The sequence below is a fragment of the Spinacia oleracea genome, chromosome 1, assembly GCF_020520425.1.
Source record: "Spinacia oleracea cultivar Varoflay chromosome 1, BTI_SOV_V1, whole genome shotgun sequence".
Lineage (NCBI taxonomy): Eukaryota > Viridiplantae > Streptophyta > Magnoliopsida > Caryophyllales > Amaranthaceae > Spinacia > Spinacia oleracea.
In genome coordinates this window covers 130,206,964-130,224,065 of record NC_079487.1, presented here as the reverse complement: position 1 = coordinate 130,224,065, position 17,102 = coordinate 130,206,964, and the positions used below count along the sequence as shown (strand labels likewise).

Sequence of the window (17,102 nt, the reverse complement as noted above, 5' to 3'; positions counted from 1 at the left end):
GCCATTGATGTTCTGATGATGATACATGTTGCTTCTAAAAAAGATTTACATGACCCGTCGAAATTGAGTTTAAAGGCGCCCATGGGGGGCGGAAACCATCTCACCGTGATGGGTGGAGAGATGATTGGAGGGGTGGAGGAGTGGGAAATGGTGGAGAAAGGAGTACCTCTAAGTTGGTGAGTATCAGGCTGGAGTCTGAACTCCCATTCCTACATGAAGTGGCTCATTTACAAAAAATGGGGTAACCACAATTACCATAATGAGAGTAATTGGGCGAAAAACAGATACGTAAAAAGCGCCATTTTGTTCAATACACCAATTAGTAAGGACGGTCAATAGACCGGAAGAAATGGTTGTCTACAAATTGAATTCGTTAATTAGAGTATTAGACCCCACATTTTTTATCTATATATTTCGTAGAATTTTTATTTATTTTTTTAAAAAAAAGGCAATATCTTATCATATAGCATAACATCGCTCCCTGAATGTTGAAGTACAACACCCAACGATAAGACTTCCGCTCCGTAACAGCGGCAAAAATTACACACTGCACAGCTCCCATTCCTTCTGTTAATCCACTCACTCTGGGAGGGTTCGGAGACATCTACAACAACTTGTCCTTACAAAATATACAAAGAGAAAATACATAAGTGTTTATCCTAGAAAAAATGCCATAATTAACTTAATAAGTACATATATACTCCGTATAATGTATATCTAAATTAGGACTGATGCTGCGGAAAAATACAGCTCCCAAGCGCAGCAAGTATGCCTAATATCTCATGGCGCCCCTAGAATGGTACTCCCTCGGGGTGGAGTAAATCGATCTTGAGAGCTTGCAGGGAAGTGTGAGGCAGGAAAATAACTACTCCCTTATAAAGCCCAGGGATAATTGACTCGACAATGGCCATGATTATGCCTATTACCTTGGCTTTTCCTCCCCGAGTATGTAGGTCGAAAGTCTCCCTCCTAATTAAAAAAAATATGAAAATTAAATAAACCTCCTATTTTAGGGATCATCTTAATGCCAAAAAAAATGAATTAAATAAACCTCATAATCTAGGGAAGTCTGCTTGGCCAGTTTACTCAGTTTGGGCATAATTTTTTGTTTTGGTTAAAAAAATTGGGGCTTTGGGGGTAGCCAGAAACAAAAAATTTATAAATTTGTCCAAACTTCTAAAATTTTCTAAACAGTGCGCTACTTGTGTCCAAAATAGAGGGATTTTTCGATTTAGAAACAAGTTTTCGGCCCAGGCATAAACCTTAGGCCCGTCCAGAAACCGACAATATTTTTGCATCAAGTACGACCTGACCTATAATCAACTAGGTCTGATTTATTTAAACCAAATTTTCTAATTTCTACCGTATCAACTAATATGAAATTTTAAAAATTCCAATTTCAGCCGGTGTAATTTTTATCAATAAGACTAATATGAGAAGTGGGTAATTAGACAAAAATTTCTAATTCAAACCAATGTATTTGGCACTTCTTTAATTTCCATAAAAGTATTTGAAATTGCATCAATTGTTGAAAAGTAGAGTTAATTAAATTTCTAACTGCTTCAACAAAATGTACCTGAGAATGACGGCTATGATGAATGTCATCGCCGGAAATAGGTTTGATATTGCAGTTACTGAAGCCGCCGAAGCTAGTTCCGAACCCACCATTGTCAGAGTATATTTAACTACTCCCCTATAATTAATCAATACAAGCATATTAACATCAAATAAAAACTTACATACGTAGTATGTAGTAGTGTTACATATAATATTTGCGCATTAAAGATCTAACAACTTGCATTGAAGTAGAAGGTTCAAACCTATAGTTTTTTTAATACATATATTGCACATATATTATACATATATTATACAAATATTGTATATATATTAATTATATAGGTACATAAATTGACATATGTAAAAATATCTCTAAAACTGGTAATTGCATTGAACTCACATGTTATCTTTCTCATTTTAACTACCTAATAAGGCATTATATATTGATATTTAAAGGAAATTTATGGATTAATTGATGTCAAATGAATGCAATTATTTAATCATAACTCTGCCTCAGTCTCAAAATATAAAATTAGTTTTCTTTTGATAACAAAATATAGATCTAGTTTATAGTACGTTTGTTGTAACTTTTTTTTGAAGAAAACTAGAAAATTAGCTTTCGACTCACCTAATATAAAAAAATTTAGCTTTCGGCTCACCTAATATAAAAATGTTGGATCCGTCACTAATTTGATTGTTGAGCCTTTAATAGTTCGGATTAGGAAAGGGAGTAAAATAGTGGACATTATTAAAGGTAATTTTGAGATGTGTAACAAGACCCACCTCGAAGATGTGTATTACAATATGTTTCCAAATTGAAATTACCAACTATAGCCTCAAATTCGTATAGATATAGGCATGTTAATAGGTCACGTACTTACGTTGAACATTATAAATCAGCTAGTTTACGGTCACAACTATGTGGATTCGTGTAGATTAAATTTTGTTTTTTTTCTCGTGCGCACGCCCATGAAGAAGTTGTGTCTTGTACCATGTTGATTTACATCGGTCTGCACTAATAATCATAAGTAAAATGTGTTGTATAATGTAAATTTATGAACATTTCTTTGACATTTGAATATACTTTAATTTACAGGGGAGTTGTTAGCTGTAATCTATTAGTGGTGGGTTTGGAGTTAGCTTCGGCTACGATTATAACATCAATATCAAACTTATTGCCAGTAGTTACATTTATCGATCATTGTCATCATACTCGGGTGTGGAGTATTGATTTCTCTCTAATTAAAAATGTTAAAAATAGATGTATATTAAAGATTCCGAAGATTCAACACATGTAATTACATTTATTCACTTGGGGTAAGCGTATTAATTATATTAATTAATTCATAATTATCATGATTTTCTTTAAATTGGGCGGAAAAGTTTAAACCTACATAGTTAGGCTGGGAGAGCCAAGACGGTAGGCACCCTTGTCGCCGTTGTTGGGGATGTGTTAGCTTTTATATGGGGACAATAATAGAGCTCGGGCCTCGTAAGTGGGTAATGCCAAGATTGATTACAATCGCCCTCAGGGTCAAGAACCACATGTTTTCAAACACCATGACTATTACGACATTCTTGCAGCAATGGGTAGCTCTATCTTCTCAAAAGTCTCAACCGTTATCGAGGTATAATATAATATTTGTATTTTGTAATTATCAATGTACGACCAGTTTTTAATTTTAAATATGATCAAGTGTCAAGCTAATGTTATATCTTGATACGTGATACAGGAAAAATTGCTACAAAAGTATCCAAATCCAACTAGAGCTTCTGGACTAATAGTGACGATGGGGGCAATCCAGTGTGTAACATATGCCGCTACTATGGATCAGAAGTTTAGCGTATTGGTACATTGATTTCACCGGAATCATGATGATCTATCTTGTAAGTTCTTAACAAATTAGAATATTTTATTTTTAGAGGTCTATATTAGAGTTGCTCAAAAGGCGGTCGAGCCTGGTCACGTCCAAAAAATTCAATGCATTATTCCGGTTGGACCCGTCTTACCTCGAAGTATTCTCCAATTTAATAAAGTAGATTGTGTTGGTGAATTTGTGTTGGTGAATGTTCAGTGATCAGGTACACAGTTATGTGGTGTGTCGAGTATTATGTGGATATGATTATCAAAGTAAATGATGGATGCAAATGACTTTATATTTTACAATGAGCATGTGAAAGTAACTTATACACGTACCTTTAGTGGTTTTACGTTTTTTTTGTTTAAATAAAATAAGGCACTGAACAGAGCTTGTTGCCTTGTATACAATATGTCACATGTTTGAATCCCCTTCCACCGTTTGTAAGATTTGTATTATTATTTGGGTTAAACTTTCGAGGTAAAGGAATTTATATTTCGTTGCTATTGTTCATTATTTACCTGTATGTAATTAGAATTTGCAAAAGAAGATAAATGTCCTTTACAACAATAAAAAGAAAGGTAGAACTAATACAATACGGGGCAAGTACTCCGTAACAATTTCGGATGGTAACTTCGGGTGGTACCGTACCACTGGCGGTGTCTGCGGATTGGCGGTGATGATGATAGTGATTCGGTGACTCAGTGAGTCATAGCCGGTTAACAAGGAAGGGATGGGTCATGGACTCATCAGTCATCACTACTCAATACTCATCACTCATGGGAGAGAGGAAGTAAGTAAGGGTATATTAGTATTTTCGCGCTTTATGTGGGCACATTATTCGAGCCCTTCCGAGTTAATCTTGATTGGAAAAATTTTCCAATTAAATGGCATTTTCGTAAATAATTGATGATTTTATTACGGAAATGCCATTAATTTTGGGTTAAAGTACGGTGACATGTCATCAAATGTGGGCCCATGTACGGTCATTACTGTATTTTCATAATACATCAACAACTATGTAATATACAGTCAACAGCTAACAATATACAATAAACTTCTACTAATACACAATCTACAACTATAAATATACAGTCAATCACTTACCAATGAACAATATTGCATTTTAGTAATTCATCAGCAACCATAACATATACAGTCACCAGCAAGTGGTATACAATCAACACCGAGTAATATGCAATCAATAACTTCAAATATACAGTCCACACCTAACATTATACTACCTACAATTTTCAAGTAAAATATTTACGAAAATGCCATTTGATAATTTTTTCCAATCACTAAGGTTAACTCGGAATTTCTCCACATTATTCTTTAATACGAAGTACTACCTCCGTTCCTAAATGATCTTTACGGTTACTATTTGCACGGTAATTAAGGAATTTTGGTGAACATGTGATGGTGGGGGTAACAAATGGAAAATGAGTGGCTATAAATTGTCCAACAATGTGAGTGGGTGGAAACTAATATTAAAGTATTGTGAGTGGGTAAGTTATGGTGGGCCAAATAGGAGTAAAAATGGAATAAAGTAGGAGTGTAAAGAACTTTCAGGAACGGACTAAAATGGAAAGCGTAAAGAACTTTTAGGAACGGAGGTAGTATGTAATTGGAAGAAATTAAAAAAACGAGATATGTTTGCCAATTCATACAATTTGCCATTAACCTTGTAGCCACCCCAAACCCCTCACTTTCCTCAATAATGGCGCACACCGCCGTAGCCGGCGGCGGGGGAGGAAGCGACGTTGAAGCAGGCTTCGCGAAGCTCCAAGGAGAAGATTTCGAGTACTATATGCAAACCTACTCCATAATCCTCGGCAGAAACTCCAAGAAATCTACCGTCGATGTCGATTTAGCTTCCCTAGGCGGAGGAATGAACATCTCTCGCCACCACGCTCGAATTTTCTACGATTTCCAACGCCGTCGCTTCGCCCTAGAAGTCCTCGGAAAAAATGGCTGCCTTGTCGAGGGCGTTCTCCACCTCCCTGGAAACATTCCGGTGAAGCTAGACTCACAGGATCTCCTTCAGATCGGCGATAAAGAGTTCTACTTTCTCCTTCCTGTACGGAACATTCTCGGTGGGGCTGCCGTTCCGCGTCATCATGTGTATAACACTCCTCTCCCGCCGCCAGCTGTTCCGGCGAGGAATTCGGGGTACGGCGGCGGTGGTGGGGGGAGTAGGAAGGGGAGGATGAAGGAGTTTTATGCGGCCCCTGCGGCAGGAGAGGAGTATGAGGAGGAGGAAGGTGGAGGAAGAGAGAGAATGGGTGAAGATGGTGGTGGTTTGTCCAAGAAGATGCGGAGATATGGCGATGGTAGTGGTGGCGGGGGGCATGATGGTTATGGGTATGGTGGAGGTAGTGGCGGCAAAGGTGGACTTTCTGGAACTCTCGGTCAGTAATTTAATTATGTATGTTCAATTTCGCAATTATTTGCAAGGTTTTTTAGGATTTGATTTGGTTTTCTATAGAAAGTTAGTTTGGATTTGATTGTGATTTTGTATATCTTTGATATATTGAAGTTAATAATGTTGCTAGTGCTTGGGATAAATTGTTGTTTGTATGATGTAGTTTGGTTTTTAGTTGAATGATTTTTGTGTAGTTGAATTTTTGAGCTTAACCACATTTTGTTTTCTATGGGGTAAATGTATGCTTGTAGTGTTAATGCATTTATTTTCATCAGCGACAGTGGTAAGGTTGCGAGGCGGTGAATGTGGGGAAGGAAGGGTCTAATTAAATGGAGTATTGGATTTTGGCTAGGTGGTGGACATTGGACAGATTGTGTCTTGCAAGAATTGGGGGTTACAGAAATAGGCGAAGGGGAGTAGTAGTCCTTTTCTTAAACTGGATACTGGCTTTGTGGTTTAGAGTTACCAAGTAGGGGAGAAGTTGAGATGAAGGTAATGAATGGAATGGTCCAGCAGTCTCTATCTTTTACTTTTTGATAAAACAGATGACATCAAAGGTGGCAGTCTAGGAAGTTCCTTCCTCTACTTTGGGGTTAAGGTTGTTATGGACATTAATTCCATGTTTGTCAAGCAAACAACTTAGTACATTCCAGGGAGGGGGTACTCAAATTACAGACTTTGTGTAGATTAGCCATTGGCATTTCGCTAGAGCATAAGATAATTGGTTGGCCTTCCTTCTTTCAAAACATCAGAGTGATTATTTAGAAGTTGTGACAGAAGGTCCCTGCATTTTGTCAGTATAGAGCTTAGGCTTGATTTTTTAACTTGGTCACCTGGAGTTTCTTGAAGAATCTGATTACTGTCAGTAGCCAGAATAAAATGAATCAACCCTTTAGATTGATTCTACTCCAAAGCATGAATAATGACATAAGAGTTCTGTTTGCAGAGGTGAATTAGAGTTTCCGTTCCAAACAATAGCTTCAATCCATTCTCCATTGTGTTTCTAGTCTCTGCATACTTCAGTATATCCTGTTTCCATTGTGGCCTGAGAGAAGGATGCATCATGTTGACTTTGAAGGTGTTGATGGGTGGCTTGATCCAACGAGAAGATTAAGGTTGAGGATTCACTGGAGGTTGGTTATGGGTGTAGAACCACTCAGTAGCAGCTCATGTTCATTAATTTGATGAGATTTATAAGGGGATATTCTTATGAGTCAATCTCAGGTTAGAATTGCTCAAGTTGTCACAGGATGAATTTGATTTTAGAGTACCCAAGGGGCTCCAAATTCAGCTCCACTCACTACACTCCTCTTCTTCCTCACCAAGTTGAATGATCAATTGGGTTGTAGGCTCGTTCGGATTCTAATTTCCCATCTTTGCACCATTCAGAGAAAATTCTGCTTGTGTCAGAGAGACTGAACCCTATGATTCTATTTGACAAAGCCTCAGGGAAGGAAAGGTCAGCATCCAGATGAAAAAGATTTATGGATTTAAGAGACATGTGAATTTGTTTTGATGAATGGTACTTATGAGATATCTTCTAAGACTGTCAAATCCTAGCCACCTATAACCTATTATACCAAAGGTTAAGTCTTAATACTATTACCATTTCCTACTTTCCAAGCTAACCTCTGACGGTAGAGGCTCCACCCCAAGCCCACCCCTTACCAAATGTGAGATTCTGTTTTGAAGGTTAATTACTCAATTCTGTTATTGTAGTATTTCTTTATCATTAACTTGTCTGCCCAATTTAATTTATTATCCCAGCAAAGCCTAGCCATCACTAGGTGGTCTAAATGTCTTTTTTGGACAAACCCTAGTTCTAACCTTCTATTTTGAACTGCACACCTTTTTCCAGGCTAGCCAGTTTATTTTCCTTTTCCTACCATCATCCCCCAAAAGAAAATCAACACAAATGGAATCAAGCTCTGGGTAATTGAAGAGGGGAATTGAATGGTTTGCAATTTTGCATGTAATACCTAGGAATTGCTTGTAAAGTTGACTGGATGGGGGTTGCTCTACCAGGTTTGGAGAGGACCTTTGTTTTCTAAGAAGCTAACGTGGAAATGGGTATTCATTTTGACAATTAGGAAATTCATTTTGGCTTGGAGGGTTTTTTCACCTTTTGTGCACGCATGGAAACCCTAGAAGCTTTTCTCCTCATTCATTTGCTGACCAAAGTAAGAGAAGAATAACACTGATTTTAGGTTTGGTTTGCCTGCCCAAACAAGATTCAATCATCAACAAAAAGCAAGTGTGAGATATGAGTTTTCCCCCCTCTGGACCTGAAAAATGTCTAAGTCTTGTCCTGACAGGCTTTGTGAATTTATCCAGAAAGGAGTTCCGTGCAAATTATGATGATGTAAGGAGAGAGCGAGCCACCTTGCCTAATTTCTCTAGAGGGGACAAAAGTTTCAGGCAGACTTCCATTGAAATTATCACAACTGATTCGCAAGTTGAGATAGAAGTAACGTAACTCATGAGTAGCTTAACCTGTCATAAGGGAAGGAAGGGTTACTTTTCCCTCAAGCTTAACCTTTCGTAGAACATTGTCTAATCTCAAGGTTCAGCTTGAGGGCAAAGAAACCCTTCCTTCCCTTATTCTTGGCCATGTTATGAATGACTTCAGTAGCTATGATATCGTTAACATCTGAACCTCTATTAGGAAAGAAGCTTTTCTGATTAAGAGAGATTAAGTTCCTGATAAAAGTTCTAAATGTCTAATCCTCTCCACCAGATTTTTTGTAACAAAATTGGAAGTAATGTGCTTAAAGCCTGTGATTTGATAGTTTTGTTAAGGATAGGTGGGATGTGGAGATTAACGAAGATGTCAGAGACCATAGAAAAACAGTCATCCTTAATCTGGTCCCAGAAATGGCAGAAGGACAACCCATGAAATCCATCATCCCCAGGAGGGACCTATCTAGGAGCAATGGAGAAAGCAGTCTCTTTGAGTTCACATAGGACAAGAGTTGAAGCACAGTTAAAGAAGGGAGAAAGGAGAGAGGAGAGAGAAAAGGGAGGGAGGGGAAAAAGAGTAAAACACCATTGCAGTATAAGTAATTTGTGGCAAAAAACAATTCACTTGTTCTTCTACTGGATTAAATGTCGGTTGCTTGCTGTTTATTATGGTTTTGACCCCCTATTTGTTTGGGAGATTCTTGATTCTTTCCTTTGTGTATACAGAAGTCTTTCCATCTAGTAATTGTGTTTGCTTCAGGCTGTTTACATTTCTTTGATGTTCACTTGGTTAAGAGATCCTTGAGTTTTGTTTCTTGTGTTGATCACCTTATTAAATAGCAAGCATGTCTATGAATCATACTTCATTTTCTCCTATCTTATGCTATGGTTGACCTAGTTAGCCTTTACCTTATTGTCTTGTTTAAGTTTCATCTCTTCCTCACTTCTCCTTTCATTCCCTCTCTCTGTAAACCGTTTCTTAATCTTTTAGATGATCCCCTTCTCCCTCATTCTTATTTGTGACTTGTGCGTTGTGTCTCACGGGCTCTCACCTGTTCTCATGGTGTAAAAACTCGCCCGAGTTAACTAGGTTTTGGAGGTTGGCGATACGATATATCCCGGTTTGTAAAGATGTTTTTGAAAACGGCGAGATCTCGGCCGGTTCAATTGATCTGAACCAATTTTGTCCGCATTAAATGTTATTAGCCTCACATCTACTCAGTTTTCAGCCGAATGCCCAATGTTTTCGACAAAAAGAAAGGGAAAAGGGAAAGAAATGGAGAAACTCCACCGAAATAGAAAAGAGAACACCATTTTCAGATCTGAAACAAGAGAGTAGGGAGAAGGTGGACAAAGGAATTCATTTAAATATGTCACGTGTACGGTTTAGGGGAGGAGGACTAGGATAGGGGGTGAGTAGGGCTGACATGGGGCTTCTTTTTCAAGTTTCAAATTCCTACCGCGACAACCGCGGCATGGTCCGCGACTAACGCATCATTTCCGTTAGTGTGACTCCGCGACTGTGACCAATACCGCATTTTTTTATCTATCTCCCACACCTTAATTCACCTCTTCCCCCCCCCCCCCCCCCCCTTCTCTTTCTCTTCTAATATTTTCCTTTCTTACCTACGTGCCCTCAACTCCCGCATAACCTCATCTAATTCTCCTGAAGCTATCCCCCAACTGTTATTTAAGGCAGTCTAACTTATCTTGGACTGGTAGCATTGCCGTCTATGCTCCAGTCTTTTTGCTGAGGTTGTCATTGTAAGTCAACGATTCAGAATTATCCTTTTATCATTCCTCATTGAAACACCTAAATTCTATCGAGTAGAGTTGTGTTCAACCTAATTCCTGGTCAGATGTTCAACTCCATGTACTTGTTGCTACTCCTCATTGTTATGTAGATTAATGATTTGATCTGGAGGCTTAAAGGCCAGAGAACATATATCTTGTTGAAGATGTAAGAAATGTCGTTCTTTTTATTGACCAATAATCTTCTATAGCATTTTATTGCAACTGTAAACAACACACTTTATTTTGGCATGTTTTGCATATTGTCCTTGCCTGTTACCTCTTGTTATGGGACTCAATGAGTGCAGCTGTGGGGTATGTGGTCCTGTGTTGGAGATAGAAAACTATGACTTGTTGATTTGATGTATCCAACCCACGTGTCCTGATTTTCTTTAATTATCTGATCACATATATTCTTAGAGAACCATGACATTGTTTGATTTTCTTTGAAATTTTGACATAGACCACCTTTAAATTCTAATTTAGAATACTGTTTTGTACCTTTCATTTTTTAGTTTATTCCGTCTGTTGGTTTTGATGTAGACGTGGCTGTGGAATACTTCCACCTGTGTTCTTTTCCTCTCTATGTCAGAATCTTTCTTACTATATAGATCTTTTATTTCTGGGGTTTAATAAGGCTTGTTTCACAGTAATATAGTATGCCTACAGAAGAAAGTAGTGCCAATGATTGAATATGAGATCTAATAAAGTTCTTTTAAGGCGATATTGTTTTTCATAAAGATTATGTTTATAGCAAGATGTAGAACTTGAGTTGATCTAGACATCTCCTTGAATTTTTGGATTTTAAATAAGATATTTTAAACCTAAATCTAGTTTCCCACTTACATCTGTACCTTTGTGCGCTGGAAAGTTCCATGTTATCTAATGTCAAAGGGAAACCAGTGTTTCAAGAGTATCAAGACGTATACAAATATACAATTATGTTTATTTATTTTTATGAGTTTGCAATCTTAGTGGAAGTGGGAATAGAGTTTGAATATTAAGCTCTGTTTTTTCACGTACAAGTCTGAGCATTGTGTTTGACATTCACTTACCGTAATCATTTTAATAAATCATTCAGTTATTCAGATTCATACCATAGAAAAAAAAGGCGGATGCGGTCGCGTTCGCGGTAAAGGTCGCATTGTCGCGGAAACCGCTTGTAACGGAAGAATAGAACGGATCGCGGCTGACGCGGTGTGAATTTTTTGAAAAAAACCACATTAACATATCTAAGCCTTATTATTACATTTTTAGTCTAAAAAGTATTATATCAACACAATATAACCAAATCTATCCTAATATAAGTGAGTATTATATTTTGTGAACAAATAAACACACGAAATATCATGTTTCATAAACTACATAACTAATTACAAAAATATTTTTGGTCAATTTATGTAAAGAAACGGTGTAACGGAGAAAAAAACGTCTAATGCGGCGAGTCACCGTTACGTAACGGACGACGCGGGGAGAAAGACGTGAATTTTTTCAAACTGTAACGTAACGGGTTTTCGCGGAACGGCAAATCCAAAATAGGTTACAGAACGGCCGTTACGTAACGGAACGGCCGAGTTTTAATTCCATGATTCATACCCTGTGTGTGTGTGCGTGTGAAATTCCACTGCCCCTATCATTTTTTCTTTACCTTCTTGTATGAAGTTATTAGCTTAATTTGCTGAAACCTTTTTAGCATTCTAATGTTGTACTTAAAAGATTAATTGTTGAAACTGGTAATTGACTGACTGTTGTGTGTGTGTGTGTGTTTTCTTTCTAAATCCAGCTTGAAATATACCTGACATGATTAGCATCTTTGTAGAAGCCAAAGAGTATCAAAAGCAAGAACAAGTGGGGCAAACAAATTAACTCATGATAGTCATGAACAAACTAACTATAGTTCTGAATCAAGTTTCTCCAAGTTCTGAATGTTCCAGCTGTTCCTTATAGTCTTTGTCTGATTTCAATCAAATCTTGAGTTTTAACCTACGAATTGTTTTTACAGGATCCACATTTTTTTTTTATGTTAATGCTATACGGAAATTCACATAAATGAGAAACAAGTGAATAAAGTTGTCGAACTTGAGATTTTATTGGAAAATGAAATGTGAAATAAAGCATATGCATGTCATAGATTCGTATCCATAAACAGATTATATTCATAACTGAATAAATCAGCACCTTATGTGGCTTATTGCAATCTTTGTTGTCCCATGTAGCAATTTTCCAAGAATGATCATTTGCATGTTAACTCGCTAAGGTTCAAAGTATGTTCATTGTTCATTTGTTCCCAAATACTACTTTGAAAACATCATCACACATTTTCTGTGACCTAAACACACTATCATTCCTCAGTATTCATGAGAAAATATTGATTCAGTGCTTCCTTGGCATCAGTAATGCTCACAATCTGTAAGCTCCATAAGAAAAAATCAACAGCTTGCCAGGTTTCTCCTTTGTCTTACAGATAAATTTTGGCGTCGCAGCTTCTTGATAGTCCGGAGGATGATAATACTAAAATATTAGGGTGTCTGTCAAAGGAGGTAGAGTGTTAACTAACGTATAGCTAGAAGTCTAGAACACATTAGATGGCCTGTCAGCCCATCAGCCAAAATCTTAGAATCACATCTAAAACATGATTCATTACATAATCATCAATTTTGGCACAAGTACCCAATTCACTATTTCTAATGCATAGCAATAGCCCACTTACTACCCCCTCTTCAATTCACCTTCAATTACCTATTGAAGAGATTAATGAAGAGCAGAGAAGGTGTTAAAGAGGAAGAAAGAAAATAGAAGGCAAATGTAAAATAGGGAAAAGGGGGAAAAAAGCAGTCATGTGACTTGCACGTTTAAGTAATTGCCAGGAAAAATAGTAAAAAGCCGGAATCTGACAGAGATATTTGCCTAAAAGGTACTCCGCAGTTTCTAGCAAAAAAACCCTGTGTGGCTGTGTTTGGTAGTTTTCACAAAAGCTTGATTTTATAAGGTAGTTTCTGGCAAAATTTACTATTTTAAATCTACTTTTGTGAATAGGAAAGGCAATTCATAATATTTTAAGGAATTATTTTAGTGCTTTTGTTCTCTATAAAGAATGTAACCTAAAATGTGAATGTGGATAGTTGGCTCTCTATGATAAGATGCTAGTTATAAGCTTCCTTGAACACTGTTTTTGGATGATATAGGCCATATTACCATACAGGAGGAAGATGATTTTTTTTTTAACCTTTTTTTTAGATTGCTTTGTCACCAATGCTACTCTACCTGTCTTGCATTAAAGCTAACATCATTTTATTCAATCTTTAACGCAGACTTTGACCATGAGTATCTGTATTGATGTGCTTAGAAAAGTAATGAAATTTGTTGTTTAGAAACACACATAGAAACATATCTAACAAGATCGCGTGTGATAATTTTATTGTTTAAAATATAGTCAAAGATGTTGAATTGACCTTCACAAAGTAGTTGTTAGAAATTAAATACTTCCAACATTCTCTCATCATTTACGCATTGTCTGGGACTTGTATACCTTGAGCCGAGTCCCTGTATTCTGGATGTTTTTCATGGCAAGGATTGGAGTCTTATCTTTTTGTTCAGATAACATAGGTTGTTGGTGCAACAGCAGGTGACACCTGACTGGGTGAGGGGTTTGCTTTTAACAAGAAGCCTACTGTTCAATTGTTATTTCTACCTTTAGGTACATGAAATCAAATTTTGACTTTGTATCGGGACTAAGGAGGCTACTTTTGGCTGAACAAACTTTGTTAACGTAAGATGTAGTTGTTTTTCCTAAGACATGCTATTTAATGGTATGATTGTGTGCCCGCAATGTCTGTATTTAAGACGCTTTTAGATGCTCCTAGTTTAGTCTGTTATTGCATGGGATAACATGCCTTGAGATCATGGCCATGTTAACTTTATGTGTGGTGTGGCATGGGCTATGTAAGAGAATTCTGTAAAGTATTCCATACATGCTAATTTTCTGTCAAAACTGTTGCTTAGATATTTCCTTTCCATCTTTGGCTATCTAGCTGATACCTGTGCTATTAAATTATTTCTATAGCTACTGTTTCTGGGCCTCTCCATTTCTTTATTCACACTGCACCATTTCTGTCCAATCAGGGGAGTGTTGCTTCGTGTAAGCTAGATTTCAGTGTGAAACTTTGCATTACTTTCTTGAATCTTACGATATCTGTGAACCCACATGTTGGATAGAGGCTTGCTTTCATATGTTATTTTTTTCTAAATTTCATTGGAAGTGTTTGTTTTCTTACTGATAGTTTTCTTGTTGCAGAAAAGAAATCTGATGGAAGATCAAGGGTTGATCCTGAAGCTGACAATCAGCAGCTTATGCAATTGGAGGAGAAAGATGTTGTAACGTCTGTAGCTACATTGCTTTCTGATATGTGTGGTCCAGGGGATTGGATGGCCATGGAGAAACTTCATACCGAGGTTAGTTCTAGTAATATTAGTGAGTATTAGCAAGTTTTAAGGACTTCAAGGAACCATTGTATTTCTTCGATATATTATATTACATGTTTTCTTTTATTTATTTGGTAGCTTGTATCAGCATCAGTAGAGTGTCAAATCGATGCCAGTATAGTAAGTAAGAGAATTTAAGAGATTAAAGAACAAAAAATAATGAAAAAATGGTCATTACAGAAAATTCAAGGATGCATCTGGTTTTTTTGTTGTGCATTTCTGCTAGCTATAAATGGTGCAATTACTTCCTTCATATTGTTACAGAATGTCCTATCCCAGCAGCGTATAAGTCAAAATTATGGTATTTTGGAATTTGGACTAACCTTTAGTTTTCTTTCCTAGTATCGTAGATACATTCTTCTGCTTCACTATCCAACAACCCTTCTTTATTTGGGTTCGCGCTTTTATTGGAAAGAAATTTTAACCTAATGAAAGAAAGAATCCTTCTTTGGTGTTCCAACCGCATATACATGAAGTTACGGTTGATTTTGTTTTTATTCCTTGCAAAATGCATGGAGCTTTTATCACACTAATCTCTATTCTATAAGCCAACTCCTGAGGTTGACTCTTTTTGGTGTCCCTCTATGAAATACTTAAACTACCCCCTTAATTAATGTTAATTAGTATTTATAAATATATATTATTTTAAGGAATATTTATTGTTCCTATATTTAATAGTATAAAGTTGCAATATGTTTGGTTTAAAATTTCACGCACGCATCGCGTGCATAAACACTAGTGCGTAATAATGCGAACCTGTAGGGAAGCAAGCCATTTTCTTTCTTTGCCTATTTTGTCTTTAATATTATAAGAAAATAAATTCGTGTGAAATATTTTGAATTCCAACCTAATGGCACATTTATTGTTAATTCTTTCACCTTCAATACCATCATTAGTGAACTCTATCACACTACTTTTTCTCATTTGCCACCATCAGGCAATTAGAAGCCGACATAGAACCAAACTTGCTTTTCTAACTGTTCTTTGTTTCCTTCTTATCTTCCGTTATCGTTAGTTCTATGCGTGTTGTTTTGTCTGTGCACTTGGCTGAATATGTTAGTATTTTCTCTTTATTAATCATACAATGTTCTTCATTGCTGATTTCAAAAGTAACTAAGAAAATAATCTCTACAATGTTTTAACTCGCCAACTCTATCATGCAGGGCAGTGTTTATTAGTTCTACAAATATTAGCTTAGCTCAGAATTGTGCTTTTGTTGTCCACCACCCACCCCCTCCCAAAGCAACCAAAGTATGAAAGGAAAAGGAAGAAATCTTCTAAATCTTAAATTCAAATTTCCATTTAAATTTGATTAGTTGACATAAGCTGAGAAGTTGGATTTGGTTATCCTCTACATATACCGGGCAGCTTGATAAGCCTTGTAAAGTATCAGGTGTGTGTAGAGGGTGGGTGCCTGGGTGGTGGTGCCGTGGTGGTGTTCATTGTGTGTAAGCTGCAGTAAGGCATAGTTGTTTATGAGATATTATGCAACTACTCTATAGGTTTTAACTTAGCTGGGCTTAGTATGTTGCAGGGTTTTTTGTAATTGCCTTGATGTCCTCTACTCAAGCAACCTTTTCCCCTTCCATCTCATTCATATACAACAGAAGCAGTTGAATATTTCACGCGTTACTATTTTATTGTATTATATTACTAGTGTGTTGTGTAGGTTGTGACCGTCATCCTATATGTATCTTGTTTTCTACGGAGTATTTGGCTTGAAGTAGTTTATGTTGTATCCTATAGATGGGAAATGCTTGTGTGTCAAATGATATAATACCGTCTTGTGTACAATTTTACGCAGTTAATGGAGCAGTACGGTCATGTTTGGCATCACAGTCGCGTAAGGAGATATCTCACATCTGAAGACTGGACAGGTCCAGAATCTAAAGGAAAACCGTGGTATGGGTTGTTGATGTTGCTGAGAAAATATCCAGAACATTTTGTCATCAATACTCGTTCCAAGGGCCGTGTGACATTAGAGTTTGTTTCTCTTGTAACTCTCCTTACCTGATGATCTGATATTGTAAAGATTTAGGCAAACCCCTTTTGTATCCTAGTTAGATCCAAAGTAGTTCATTGGCTAATACATGAACTTTTAGTCGAACTCTAATGTACACGTTATCCCAGTATGAGAAAGTTGATAGTGTTTGTGTTTATACTGCTTTTGCTTCTTTGGCTGTGGATTGAGAATTGAGAATCTGGCTTTTCATCATCTGCAGCAAATCTGGACACTTTTGTTTTGCTGTTATATGTGTAAATTTACTTAAAGCCGCTAATGATGTTAGCGGTCTGTAATGAGAAAACTTGAGTTAAGGAATGGGTTAAACTAGTAAGGAAACTATAGTCCATGTATCACAGTTTAATTGAACCATGAGTGGTTCTAGTATTGATGTCGAGGAAATCTTATTCTATACTAGGTATAACATTGAAATGGTATACTAATATTCTGTATTTTTGTTTTGTACCAAATTAAATCACTTAGTTTGGTACAAGAAAAGTAGTTGTATTTTCTCATGTGATACCAA

At 36.8% G+C, this 17,102-nt stretch overlaps 1 protein-coding gene across 2 annotated transcripts; it reads left to right on the top strand.

Moving 5' to 3' along the window:
* Positions 1–5,064: 5,064 nt before the first annotated feature.
* Positions 5,065–16,733, top strand: LOC110803443 (FHA domain-containing protein FHA2). 2 transcript variants are annotated; one of them, XM_022008960.2, is made up of 3 exons: positions 5,065–5,806; positions 14,387–14,544; positions 16,379–16,733. In XM_022008960.2, the coding sequence occupies exons 1-3, from the start codon at positions 5,137–5,139 to the stop codon at positions 16,586–16,588; spliced, it is 1,038 nt and encodes a 345-aa protein (XP_021864652.1). In that variant the 5' UTR covers positions 5,065–5,136; the 3' UTR covers positions 16,589–16,733. The 2 variants fall into 2 exon arrangements, with proteins under 2 accessions (XP_021864652.1, XP_021864643.1); XM_022008951.2 differs by having other exon boundaries at positions 5,066–5,827.
* The last annotated feature ends 369 nt before the right edge of the window (positions 16,734–17,102 follow it).

What these genes read in the sequence shown, in the direction of transcription:
- LOC110803443 (XM_022008951.2), top strand. Translation starts at nt 5,137, where the DNA reads ATGGCGCACACCGCCGTAGCCGGCGGCGGGGGAGGAAGCGACGTTGAA. An exon ending in TGGACTTTCTGGAACTCTCG is followed by an intron (nt 5,828 to 14,386) that starts GTCAGTAATTTA and finishes TTCTTGTTGCAG; the next exon opens with AAAAGAAATCTGATGGAAGA. An exon ending in TGGAGAAACTTCATACCGAG is followed by an intron (nt 14,545 to 16,378) that starts GTTAGTTCTAGT and finishes AATTTTACGCAG; the next exon opens with TTAATGGAGCAGTACGGTCA.